This window comes from Cheilinus undulatus, linkage group 15 (assembly GCF_018320785.1).
Source record: "Cheilinus undulatus linkage group 15, ASM1832078v1, whole genome shotgun sequence".
In the NCBI taxonomy this organism is placed as follows: Eukaryota; Metazoa; Chordata; class Actinopteri; order Labriformes; family Labridae; genus Cheilinus; species Cheilinus undulatus.
In genome coordinates this window covers 38,018,139-38,032,122 of record NC_054879.1, presented here as the reverse complement: position 1 = coordinate 38,032,122, position 13,984 = coordinate 38,018,139, and the positions used below count along the sequence as shown (strand labels likewise).

The window sequence follows — 13,984 nt, the reverse complement described above, 5'->3', positions numbered from 1 at the left end:
CTTGAAAAGTCTTACTTAATACTCTGTAATAAAGCCAGTGAGTTAGTGTATAACGGCTTATTGCTGATGAGATGGTGCTGCATACATCATCCTGGAGTGCAGGATTATATCTGCAGCAAGCAGCTGCAGAAAAATGCTAAAATGACAGCTAAGAAGCTACATTTCTAAGAAAATGTCAAAACTCAAATAGTGCATTTATTTATTGGTAGACATCTCTGTCATGCATAGCTAGTGGTTATATACAGATTTTTAATTATGGGGTTGCAACACTGAGAATGCTTTTAATCTGACTGCAGAGAAATATGTACACAACATGGCAAGCATCTGAATTGGACCAACAGTTGTATCTAATTATATCATATAGGTAGATTTTAAATTAAATATTAAATGTGCTTTATCCCTGAAATTATTTCAGTATGTTTTATAAGAGATTTTAATCCGCTCATCTTATTTCCCTTAATTCACCTGTCAATACACACAAGCACACTTGCACCTCTCTTCTCACGCCCCTTTTTCCCAATCTCTATCTGTAGCTTTGTTTTATCTTGTGTGTTTTTCTGCTCTTTTCTGCATATGTTGAGGCTCATTGACTGAAAATAAGACGGCATCAGCTGCAGAGAAGTGTTAAACAGTAGCATAACAAGCCTTAGTGATGTAGAAACGGAAGCATCTCTCTCTTTCTATTTTTCTTTGTCTCTTGAGCACTGTCTCTTACGTTTTATATACCTGGGCAGCTCGCCCAAGCATTGTCAGAATGTTTGAAACACTGCATACACATTTAAGACTTATTTCTTTTAATTTGCTCAAAATTCCATAACAGTTCCTCTCAAGTGTACCATCCAAGCTCATGTGTTAATCTTATTATTTTGTAATTACAGCAACTTTACTGGGACAACAGCAATATTTGTTTATTTATTTATTTATTATTTAAAAGGAAGAACCTCATTTAGATTAAGAGTCTCATTTACAAACAGACAGGAAGGGGCACATTTAACAAAGTTAAAGACATTAACCATAAAACATAAAAACACAAGAAACACAGATCAACCAACTCCTGACTCACTGCAGAAAGGCATCAATCAAACAGCTACAGCTGGATGTATCTTCCTCAGATGTCTTTAATCTACTTTTACTTTAAAAATTAAAGAGAGCAGCTCCCCAAGACACATATTTTCCAGCAGTAGATTCCAGGTTGCAGGAGCAGTGTATCTGAATCTCCTTTTCCCCATTTCAAGATGCACTTTGGGGACAGAGAGCAAAAGTAGGTCTTGTGACTGAGTCACACAGCAAAGACTGTAGCTTATGGCATTTTTCACGTGAATAAAAATCACACAAGTATATGAGAAGCAGGTTCAGTATAGCCTTATACACTGCCTGGCCAAAAAAAAATGTTGCCACCTGGATTTAACTAAGCGAATAGGTATGAGCCTCCTATTGGATAATTACTGCATGGGCGGTTATCTTTCAGCTGGCAACAAGTTATTTAACCCCAGCTGATGCAATGAGTAACTTCTCATTTCTTAAACAACGGATTTTGTCTTCCCTAATGGCACGGGCATATTCCAAGATGACAATGCCAGGATTCATCGGGCTCAAATTGTGAAAGAGTGGTTCAGGGAGCATGAGACATCATTTTCACACATGGATTGGCCACCACAGAGTCCAGACCTTAACCCCATTGAGAATCTTTGGGATGTGCTGGAGAAGGCTTTGCACAGTGGCCAGACTCTCCCATCATCAATATTAAAATTAATGCAACACTGGATGGAAATAAATCTTGTGACACTGCAGAAGCTTATCAAAACAATGCCACAGCGAATGCGTGTTGTATTCACAGCTAAAGGCGGTCCAACAAAGTATTAGAGTGTGTGACCTTTTTTTTGGTGGCGACTTTTTTTTTGGCCAGGCAGTGTACGTAAGGTTTGATAATGATTTTGTCCATTAGTTGCCAATGAAGGCCATCTAAGTTGATTATACAGAATGCACTGATGAGTTCAGGACTAAAGATTTGTTCTAAACCTCAGAGCCATGTGCCCAGTGTCAGCAACAAGTCTTTTCTTTGCAGGAAAGGAAACGAGACTTATTTCTGAAATTAAAACATAGCTGTAGCTTTAAACTCTACACAAGTTGCTCAATATGAAGCTTTAAAGACAGCAACGCATCAATCACGAACCCAGGGTATTTTTAAGATGATACACACTGAGACGTATTAATAGGAGGCAGGTTCAGTGGCTTCTTCTTTGAATTTGAAAATATGAGTACATTCAAGTAACAAACAAATCTTAAACAACCATATACATACATGCAGCAAACTTCTTGCTTTAGGCTGAGCAGTGAACCTGCAAAATCTAAACAGGAAATTGTAATTATTGATCTGCAGCATTCCCCATTGCGGCTTCTGCTGCAGCGTCGTTAGACCCCTTACCACTAGTCTCATCAGTAAATCCTTCTATGATAACCCAGATTACATACAAGTGAAAGGGTCTTTAATGGTGTCCAACATGTAAATGAACTGCCCAGTAGTCTGTGGAACTGCATTTTTAGTCCAATAGCAGCACTTGAATCCTGCTCCACTTGTCAAAGAAAGTTTCACTTCAAGGAAACAGATTGAGATTCATCACAGTCTGCATCAGTCTGTGATTGAGTGTCAGTGTCAGTGGAACGTGAAGCACCAAGTGTGGAAAGCACGCAGTGTCCCATTTTTAGAGGAGCCGAGGACACGTCATTCATAAGGCACTGCCACTAGAGATGTGAAGGTACACGATGTACCCACTCCACAATCCTCAGGTGGACTAAATGTCAACTCACCTGAAGCTTGTTTTTGAAGTTTGGCTTTGTGTGTCGAATAATGCTGATATTCCAGCACATCGTGTTTAAGGCCGTCTTCTTTCAACTTAAATAAAAAGTCTCATGTTCAATGCTGCAGTAATGGAATGTTCCAGTTTCTCAAGGCTTTAATCAGAATATAAGAACCGTAGGACTTTTGTATCATGTCAAAATGACTCTTTTTTCTCTTTCTGAATCCCTTTAACCTTGGCTGTCTCTTTCACTCCCTCTTTTATCTTCCAGAGGGGTCATCTCAACTTTTCTCCGTTCGGGGCAGGGGCCGCCCTCTAAAACAGCAAGGGGGGCAAGTGGGGTGGGGGGCTCACTGGAAGCCCTGTTCATGTAGGGATGTGGTGAGTGTATGTCATCCCTCACTGCTCTCCATCCCTTTACAGCAGTGTTTTTCATAGACCCAGTGTGAGATCATGAAAAGAATAATTCTTACCATGAGGGTATTCTTGCTGTATGAGTAAATCCTCCTTTTGACTTTAAAGAACTTCTAGTTACTCCTCTACAGAGAATTAAAGAATGTGGCCTTCTTAAATTCATTGCAATTACAATGGATTTCTGTTTTAGTCTGTAATTATGGAAGAAAATTCCAAGGTTTTCACCCACATTTTCTTCTGTCTCCAAATCTTGGGAAATTCAAACCTTCTAAAAAAAAAAGGATAAATCTTGAAAACCACTGCTTTCCCGGGTATCATTCAGCTCTACATGCTCCCCTTGTGCACCTTTTCTTTTCCCTCTAAACACCAGTTCTGAGCAAAATGAGCTCTCCACCTGATCACTTGTGAGCGTGGACGATGTGATAATGCTGCCTTTTTCTCTCCTTTTTTAATCCCTCATTTCTGATGGAAACTGCAGCTCCTGGGTTCAACTAATGCCTATTTTAACTGTCAGAAATCAGACATTTTGCCTCCTCATATGTTTGTTTTTTTATGTTACTTTACACTAAGTTAAGGTCAGTTCAATTAAGTTGTTTTTGGTCTAGGAGAAATATGTGAAAATGATAAGACAGCGTGATTATGTAGTTAAAAGATCTTTTCAATATTTAACTATACCAACAGAACATACAAAAACATTGCCATCAAAATGACCCCATACACACAGTGCGTTAAGTAAGTATTCAGACACCCTTCACTTTTTTCATTTTTGTTGTGTTGGAGCCTGATGCTATGGTTGTATCAATTCAGTTGTATTCTTATTAATCTCCACTTAGTTTCCCATCATGACAAAGTGAAAACAGACTTTTTTTTTGTCTTCAAATTAGATAAAAATGAAAATTTGAAATGTCACATTGGCACAAGTATTCAGATCATTTGCAAAAACACTGAAAATTTAGCTCAGGTGCCTCCCATTTCACAAAATAAGATGTAGATTTCGGTCATCCTTGAGAAAAAGAGTCACCAGCATTAATTTAAATTTAAGTGAATTTTCAAAGTATGGCTTCCGTCTAGCCAATCTTTTGGAACCTTCAGGGAAAGAGATTTTTTATGTTACCCTCTCCAGATCTCAACCTTACAACAATCCTTTCTCTTAACTCTGTAAGCACTTCCTTTGACCTTATGGCTTAGTTTTTGCTTCAGTATACATTATCAGCTTTGAGGCCTTCTGTCTAGAGGTGTGTGCCTTTACAAATCATGTCAGTTTAATTTACCACAGGTAGACTCCAATCAATGTGTAGAAACATCTCAGCAATGATCAAGAAATGGGAGGAGTCTGAGTGAAATCTCAAGTGTTTTTTTTTTAATGGTCTGAATACTTATATCAAAGTGATATGTCAGGTTAATATTTTAAATTAATTTGAAGAAAATTGAAAAATGTTTTCACTTTGTCATGATGGGGTACTGAGTGTAGATTAATGAGAATAAAAATAAATTGAATTGACTGTTAGCATCAGATTTTAGAAATGTTTTTTCCGCTTGAGCCTGCAGCAGTACAGTCATCCTCTCACATGAAGATCCTCAAGGCTGCATGTGCTGTTCAAGAAAAATGCTTGAGTTTTTGAAGTGTTTTGCCAAAGAATTCTGAATTTGTGTTGGACTTATGTCTGGTCAAAATAGCATGAAAAATACATTTGAATATTGATAGAACTGCTATTGTTTTACATCCGAGGGTAAGATGTAATCAGTGCCAAATATATGTATTTCAGAGAGGACGGCTGGCATCCTTGTTGCCTTTATGTGGTCCTTAGTCCATGCTTACACACAGCAATTAAGCATGCAAAAAAGACAAACCTGTATTTTTCTAAAACTTCTCAAAAGCTTGAAGGTGTTCTTTAAGCAAAAGGAGAGCTGCAGTTTTTGTTGTCACTTATTCATCTGCTGGCTTTTAAGTTGCTGAATCCATCACACATCTCCGTTTTTAAACTCTGATAATTTGTGTCGTCTCTGCTGTTACATCAAACTAAGGGCTAATGAATGCATTCATCTCTAGTTCTTCATCGTTATTTATCATGTATCTCTGCAGAAAGACTCCTCAGACGTAGTGTGGCTACTCTCTGTTAAACATTGCAGCGTGGACTCTTTTGTCCCGCTTCTCTACCTCGCTGATCTCATGTGTTGTCTGGAACAGGTTCATTACCATGAGTTCATTCAAGAGATGGGAACAACTCTGTGACCCAGAATGCCTTTCAATTAGCTGCATTCCAGACTGTGTTTATGTAGGATTAGCGGATCTAATGGGATAAATGAAAGGGAAAGGATGAAGGAAGAAGAGGGGGACGGATAACTCAGTTAAGAATGAATGGACCGGTTTGTTTTGGTTCCTGTAGTTGGTAGTCAACAGCAGTCTAGACCAAACATGTAAAGAATGGGCGGAGACTGTTTTGCCAGCCAAATGATTGGATAGTACAGAGATTGATATCCTTCTTCCTCTTGGACAAAGCGTAAGCATAAGTAATGACATTTTAAGTGGAAGTGGGGCTGTGCTGTGTTTTGTAAGCACAACAACAACACCTAAAAGGCGGTGATGAACACACACATAGAGTCTCGGTGTCTCTGTATTAATCTGCTGGCTGCCAGCTGGCGTACGTGTGAGTTCAGGTAACACGATTGTTTCTCTGAAATCCCCTCATCACCTGACCTGTCCTGGGACTTCTCCTGGAAAGTCCTTACCGAAGGTCATCTAGACCACTCTCATCTCTCCCACTACTCAGCCCCTCTCCTTTTATACACACTGCCCCCATCCTCTCCCATTGGCCAATCTAGGCCAGAATGGTTCAAGAAAAAGATGATTAGCTCTAGCTTCTATAGAAATGATGTTCACCTTAATACAGGGTTCTTCTTTTTACTTTTACTAGATTAAGGAAACATGATGAAAGCCTTTATATTTGTCTGTTTTGCCCACAAAATTGAATGAGTCCAATCAGAAAATCTTTGATAGTTGTTTGTCAGTATCGAATGTGTGCTTTATGGAGAGAGGTTGTAGGTTATCATTATGCTCTGTGGCCCTTAGGATATCCTGGCTGAGAGAGTTTGGAATGACCACTACTTGTCCTTTATTTCCATATCATTACCATAACATTAGCAATCTATTAACATGTTGATTTGGACATTGGCTCCCTCCCCCATGCCCTTGCGAGCAGGGGTTGTTACTATGAATTCAACCATAGGGAGGTGTTTAAAAAGGAGGAGAGGATTCAAGATATTATTTTGACAACTTTAAAAACAGTCCACATTTAGATTGTTTCAAACCCTCAGCTCAGTTTCTGCAGAATGATTCATTTTGGAAATTCAGATTATGAGTGAGGTTTTTTAAGGGGTGTGCATTTGAAGTAAAATTACTTTTGAAAAGTCACTACAATTCTTATTATTGCCAGTCCCTTATTTACTCAAAGATGGAAAGGAATCTACATCTCAGTTCGTTAGCTTGGATAAATAACAGATAATCAGAATAGCCATTGAAGATCTGACATATATTTAGCATTTAGCATGGTCATGTCAACTATAGAAACGACCAACTTTACTTTCTGTAGAAAAAATGAAGTTGATAATTTACTCAACACTGTCAAGCAAAAAAGATCACTCCATAAGTTAAGACATGCTGAGTTAGATCCTTAGCATATTTACAGTCTGTAAGGCTACAGTTAAGTCACTAATGGGTTCTTTACTCTGAGCAGTCCAGTTCAGTTTGGTACAGGGCAGTATATGTTTATTTGTGTTTCCATCAATAAATGAAGTTCCAGGAAACAAATCTATGTGTATCAAAATAAATGTGTGCTTTTTCAATACCGGACATTTAGTTTAAGTGATAAAGCAAACCATAAGGCATACTGAATGTAATTTAGAATAACAAGACCCAAAAAAATCTTAAACAATGCCTGTAGTTGCTGTTATACAGAGGATGCTGTCAGAATGGAGATTAATAAGAAGTAGTATTTTTATTTTTGGTCATTTTTGGTCCTAACAAAAGTTTCAGTTTTGCCACATGGCACACATTGATAGTGTCACAACTTTGAGGAATCTCCTGTCCAGAATTATTTTGTAAATTCTGCTGTTTTTAAAGTGTAGTACCTCATGATTTAGAAGTGGAAACTGTTGTAGCAACTCCTGTTTGCTCCTGTTGTGGGAATGAGATGTCCTGCAGTCACATAAGTGTGAAGTTCAAGTGTTCATGTACTTGCTACCAGGGAGAGTTCAAATCATGGGGCGTGTGTAATTTCTAGACGCAGCAGCTTTATTTTAGGCTGATGTACTGGCATTTTGATATATTTTTTAAATTATATATTTTTTCAGGCTTCAGAATCCCTTCAGATGTTTGTTTCTTTGAATAACCGGTTTATTTAAACCATACCTAACGCTGATGTGTGTCTGTGTCCATGTACAGTCAAGCATTACAGAAGGACACGGTGTTCCTACTTGTCTTCTGTTCCAGTAGCTGGTGTTCCTGGCTGGCGCCAGAGCAGAGAATAGCCTGGCAGGGAGGTGTAAATTATGGATTAGGTCGACGAGTATTGTGCTTGTGCAGGCAATCAATCTCTAAGTATGTGTGTGTGTCTGTGTGTTCATGACCATATGGACACTCACAGGTGTGTTCTTGTCCAGATATGTGCATGTGATCATGGCTATGTATGATAAGGTATGTAATGTTTGCAATGAGCATTTATTGGTGTGCATACTGTCTGTGGCTATTGTATGAGTGCATGTAGATTTTGTGAATCTTTGTGGGCTGGACACCTGGTATTATGCAGAAAAAATGTTGTGGGAAAAGAACTGTTGGCTGAATTTCATTCATACTCCACCCCCAGAATGCAGGGAAATTGGAAACATGCTAAGCTTTTTTATATTAAAACTGTTAAAGAGCTACAGCTTACAGATACTTGCACTGTTTGTTCATTTAAGTTTACAAAATGTCAAAGAAAGTATGATATGGTCATAAAGTCCAAAGTGATTTGTTTAGGTTTCATCTTTTATAAAAGTATTTGTTTAAAAACCACTTTTAAATCACTGCCATAAATGACAAAGAAGGCAGAAGACTAGAAATATCCAAAAAGATGGGGAAAAAACAGTTTTTAATGAAAAATAGTTTAATTTCAAAATATCATAAAAAGAAAGTGATTAATTGCTATGAGCTACAAAAATTTGGAGATTATTCAGAATAAAAGAATGTAATCTTTAAACAGCCTTAGCTGGAATACCAGGGTTGGCACCACTTTTTAACCGCTTTTCCGCCTCAGAAGGTCATAACTGGCAAAACAAGGAGCCCTTTACCATGGAGTAATTTAAGCTTGTGGAGCGCTAGTTGGACTGAAAGCTCTCCTCAGTAAGGACAACAAGAGACAGGTAGAAGAGGGCAGAGCAGCTCACGGGCTGTGAGTCTGTTTCACAGCAATCACAGCTAGTAGAACAGATGGTACTATAGAATGATACAGCTGCCCAGAGACTGCTTGTTTTGGACTTTGCCAAAGGAAATAGAAATCGTCATGCAAAAGAAAAGTTCAAACCCTTTTCCCCTCTGGAGAGCCCAAAAAAGGACTTCCACTTATAGAAGGGGCCGATATGTATTCCAGATATCACAGTAGGTGCTAGCAAGAAGCCTTAAGGCTCAGGTTCAGGTCTTCATGGGTGATGTCACTGAGACTATGTCCATGTTATATACAGTCTTTAGTTTTATTTAATGGTCAGCATGAGTGCTGCAGTACTTTTAGTTGCTTCATCGTGGAGCACATGATGCATGTAAATGAGCAGTCAAACCTTCAAGAAAAAGCTTTATCCTGTTTCAGAAATGTTTGCATCGTAGCTTTCATAGCATATCAGTGTCACTATCTTAACCCTCACTTTTTAATCTGCTTTGAATCGTCTATTGGTTGTATCCCTGATTGGAAGGAGATTGGAATACCTGTTTGATTGATTGAGAGTTTTGACTGGCAGATGACTGATTATGTCTGAGTGGTGTGCATGTGTGTGTGTGCGCACCGATGTGTGTTTGACCTGAGTGTCAGTGAGAAAAAGAACAAGAGCCACTCGAGATGGTGGCTGCACAAGGGTCCCTTGGGTGCTCACAGGATCTACTCTGAGTATCCAGGAACAGAATATGGAAATGCGTCGCAGTAGAAGCTGTCAGTCAGAGAGGGGATCCCCCCACCCTCTCAGCTTCCCTCTGTTACGACTGTCTCATGAGATGGCTTGGTGCCAGCTCCAGATTCATCGCTGTTGTTTGTAAGAATGATTCATGAGAATGAGTGTCCTACTTTATGAGGAGAAGCCAGTGCGGTGATCACCGCCTCTCTGTATGATGGATCAGACAGAGCTGTCAGATTTTTCTTGTTCTGTCAGTGGGAATCTCTACTTGGGATGTGATTAGGAGATGGTTCTTTTTAGAAAGCTGTTGTACTGACAGTAAAGGTGTTTTATTATTTCCATTAAACCACTGCTTTACACCCATTCTGCCCCCTGCCTGTCGCCCAGTCACAGCCTGCTCATGTCATCTTTTTGTCATCTACGTGTCGATCCATTCAGTAATGAAGCATGCGCTGCCCATGCTTGATTTTCTCTGACTCTCTTCTTTCTACCTTTATTCCAGGGGTTCCAGCGGTTACGTCTGACAAATGGGGATGAGAGCACTGCACTCGGGGAGCTCCTCCGATGGCGCAGAGCGCAATGTGAGGGGCGGGGTGACTGGAAGCATCGCCCACCTCAGTCCCCACCCCTTCCCCCCACACTGCTCTGGACCAACAGGAAAGCCTCTCCGTGACAGATGTTGCAGGAAGTTCCTCCCCCTTCTTCCTTCAGCCACATTTTCCCCCTTTTATATATTTAAATACTTGGACTTGGTAGCTTCAACGCCCATGAGCGGGGTTAAAGCTCCCTTGAGCCTCGTCCCGGGGCTGAAGGTCCAGTCTCTGCGCCTTTCACCTCATCTGTAGAGGATTTCCAAACCTATGTGATAAAACTCAGCACTTGGTAACAATGTCTGGTGAAGACTTAGTGAGTGCAGGCACAGTGGAAGCAGAAAAAGGAAGTTAATGTATTGTTTTTTTGGTTGTTTTGACAGCAGATTAGCATCAGAAAAGAAACGGCCCTTTTTAGCACTCCACTCCAAACGGTGCTGATTATACTTGACTTTCTGTCCTGTGATGTCCCCCTCGAGTCTCAGACCTTTCTGAAGTTTACAACCCAGCCAACGCCTTCAGACACTTTCAGTGTTTAGCATCAGTGTTCTGGCTTAGACGCGGGGCCTTTTCAGGAAACAGCTCTCATTTAGCCTCTTTCTCCTGGGCTCTAAGTGCTACTGCAGCCCTGGCAACAAGCGGCCGGGGGTCAGGGTAACCTCAGTATAATATCCCAAGGTGCACTTCTCCTCCCTGTTGTTACCACCAGCCTTTGAGGTTCCAAAACCTTTGGCCAAACTTCTGCACTAACCTTTACAAGGAAAGGAGATCCAACAGAAATCTGCTCCGGTTTAAGGAATAAAAGCTAAAATAACAAAGCTCTAGCTGACAGGTATACAGTTCATGTTGTGTACATGAAACTCTGTGCCAAAGTGAAACTACTTGTGAAAGACATGTCTGAACATGTACAGTTATAAAAAAAACAATGTATACAATAGTGACTCATATGTACAGACTGACATAAAGACCAAATCAAAGCTGTTACTGTGGATTAGTGGTGATTAAATGAACTGTTTCTCTGTAGATTAAAAGAATAGGACAAAAAGAGGGAAAAACCAACAGTAGCAACAGAACTCTCATTGTGTCCCATCAGCACCTTAACAGTGTCAAGTGTTGGGTGTTCAGGAGACTGTGCCGAGCTCAGGAACTCACCTACAGGCAAGCTCGGTTTATTGTACAGATCGCTCCGCTGTGGGTTCATTACCTTCAGCGTCCTCCCTTCATCTCCCCACCCCCTGAAACGCACCCCTCTGCCCCTCTTGGTCTTTGACCACAACCCCCTCCTCCTTCCTAATGGATCAAACCGGCTCTACGGGTGTCTCCATGATAACCACTCTGTAAATAGTGACCAGTGTTGTATGTTCTAGCTTTTACTACAGCAGAAAAGCACAGAGCTGAAAGAGAAGGAAAGGGTTGAGAAATCACTGTCTGTGATGGTGAAACTGAGATTTAAGAATGTCTCGGGTTAGATGCAATGATCGAGGTAAAGAGAAGAAGTTTATTTTAAAATGTGAATACATTTTTTCCAGAATGATTGTCTATTGCTATGAAATTCTTTATACTCTATTTAATATTATTATTATTTCCCCTCACTTGACCCTATTCATACGATGCAAGGCAGATGTTTTCATTGTATATGGATGTTTTATTGCACAATATTCATGTGTTGTTGTCGTGTTGACTTCTGTAATGGGCTGGGTGTGTCTCAACAAGCTGTTTGATCTCTAAAGATCGCTCTGAATTGTTAGAGCCTCAAAGTATTGATAGTTCTAATTGATTTCTCATTCCCACTGATCACCCTCAATGTGTCTGATTGATTCAGCCGTTCGAATCAGCAGCACCATCACTCCATCGATCCCGGCTGTCGGTGCGGATGCGTGGAGGTGCACAAATATTCAAGAGGAATTAGAGGAAGACGCTAATGTTCACAACAGAGACGGCCAATCCGGGAGCTGCTTTTTTGACTGACTGGCTGAATGTATAAATGCATCATTTTCTTTCTTGAACTGCCTGTGCACATCGATGAATCTCTGTGTATTACTGGAATGTGCGCCTGTATTAAAACAGTGTACCTGACTGCTAAATGTAATTATTGTCTTCAGAATTTATGTATGCAGTCCATCTTTTAAAGCAACGTTAACAGCAATGCAGCATCTTTGATGAGGCATTTGATTGAGGCTGCATGAGTTGTACTGTCACACAGTTTTAGGAACATATTATTCAGCTCATTTATGTGAGGATTTAACCGATCTGTGATCAAATAATATAGAAAGGAGCCACGATCACACTAGGTAATCTTGCCAATGCCATAAAAGAGAATTTCTGTATTTTTACTGGTCCAAAATCGTGCATTTTTATTTTATCAAGCATGTCTGCATTTAGGGACTCTGCCTAGTAACATGCTTCTGCTAAAAAGGTAAAAAAAAAAAGATGTCTAATGTGAAAAACTGCTTCCCTCTGCACTGTGAATCACTGCACTGTCCCATCATCCATTTACTTTAACTGGACCAGCCACATATCACACACATCCTGATGACCTAACTTCCTCCATCGTAAGCATTACCAAACTGTCAACCAGAATCCTCTCAGTCTCATCTTCATCTGCAGGAAGCCTCTTCTCTGAGATCAGCTCTCTGGTGCTACCATCAGAGCAGAAAGGCTCTTTTACCGTCCCCAGTCCATGTATAGTCGTCCTGAGAGACACAATATCTAAGCACCTAAATGCAGGTGTCTCACTGCCTTTCATAGTGTTTTTTTTATTATTATTATTATTATTATTGCGGTATTTTTTTTTGTACATGACATACAGAATACTTTATCCTGCATACAAATGTGTTTGTGGAAAGAAAAAGATTGTATGTGATATTTCATAATTATTATGTCCCCAATGTTTTATAAGTACTGTACCTGTACAGCAATAAAGCACAATTGTGTCAATGACAACTTTTCAGTTTGCATTTGTATTTGTGTGAGAAAAGCAGATACTGGATTATCACAGAAAAGTCAATAAAGCGTGTTTGTTTGATCTTTGTGTTGTGATGGAAGCAGGAGGATGACAAGTCAAAAGGGCAACAGATCAGACAAAAGCAAAGTGTGAATTCACTAATAAAAATGTGATGATTAGTGTAAAATATGGAAAACAATGTATTCTATAAACCTAAGTTTTTATAAAACCATTACAACCAGGATAAATTTACCTGTAATGCAGTTCTACTCATATTGATGTATGTGAATGATCATGACTAATTAATCACAAAGTCTGTAATTAATTTGATCTTTTCTTTTTCAATGCTTTACAGCACTTGAAAGTTTTCAGATCCAGTTATTGGACAGAATTGCACATCAAAGTCTCATAACTTTTTGGCCATATATATAAAATAATAAGGCTTGGTAAGCTAGGCTAACACTACATTGAGTGCATAGTAATGGACCATGTTTATAACATTTGTTTGGCATAATTTTTGCTCTTAAAGATCTATTATGTAGAATTTTTGCACAAACATTTTGACTTTTTGTCATGTTTTTTTGAGAGCCCCTTGGCAGCAGACTTACTCTGTGCATTTAGAGGGGAAGTTGATAAGTTTACGCGTTAAAGTTTCAGGAGTTAAAGCAGTCTCAGTCACAGCAGGGGCTGGATTCTGAATTAAGGTCTAACTTGAGAGCCTAACAGGGTCAATATTTAACCATAAACTGTCAACCTCATTTTCACCAGTAATGAATTATGGAAAAATAAAAAATACTTAGCCCAAAAGTATTTTTGAGATTTAAAAAAAAAAGTCAAAATAATAAGTTTAAAGGCTCAACATCTGAGATAAGTCAAACTTATTTTAAAAGAAAATATATTAAACAGTTGAAATGGGGGGTTTTAAAGGTCAAAATATTAGATATAATTCAAAATCATGACTTTAAAATTCAAAATATCTTACAATTCCAAGTAAGGACTTGTAAAGGTTAAAATAAAAGATGAATTTGAAATCATGGGTGTCAAAGATCAAAATATAAGATTTAATTCAAAATCCTGTGGTTTAAATGTCAAAATATGAGTTT

The 13,984-nt window shown here is 39.1% G+C and overlaps 1 protein-coding gene across 3 annotated transcripts in view; it reads left to right on the top strand.

The window, feature by feature from the left end:
- The window catches only part of myo16 (myosin XVI), a 119,569-nt gene extending 106,744 nt beyond the window's left edge, over window positions 1-12,825 (top strand). For 2 of the 3 annotated variants that reach the window (XM_041807525.1, XM_041807526.1), the window contains exon 35: window positions 9,850-12,825. In XM_041807525.1, the coding sequence (XP_041663459.1) occupies window positions 9,850-10,020 (171 nt within the window). In that variant the 3' untranslated portion in view covers window positions 10,021-12,825. Of the gene's footprint in view, window positions 1-3,069; window positions 3,180-9,849 lie in introns of all 3 variants that reach the window. The other variant, XR_005993004.1, reaches the window with a different exon arrangement.
- Window positions 12,826-13,984: the final 1,159 nt, after the last annotated feature.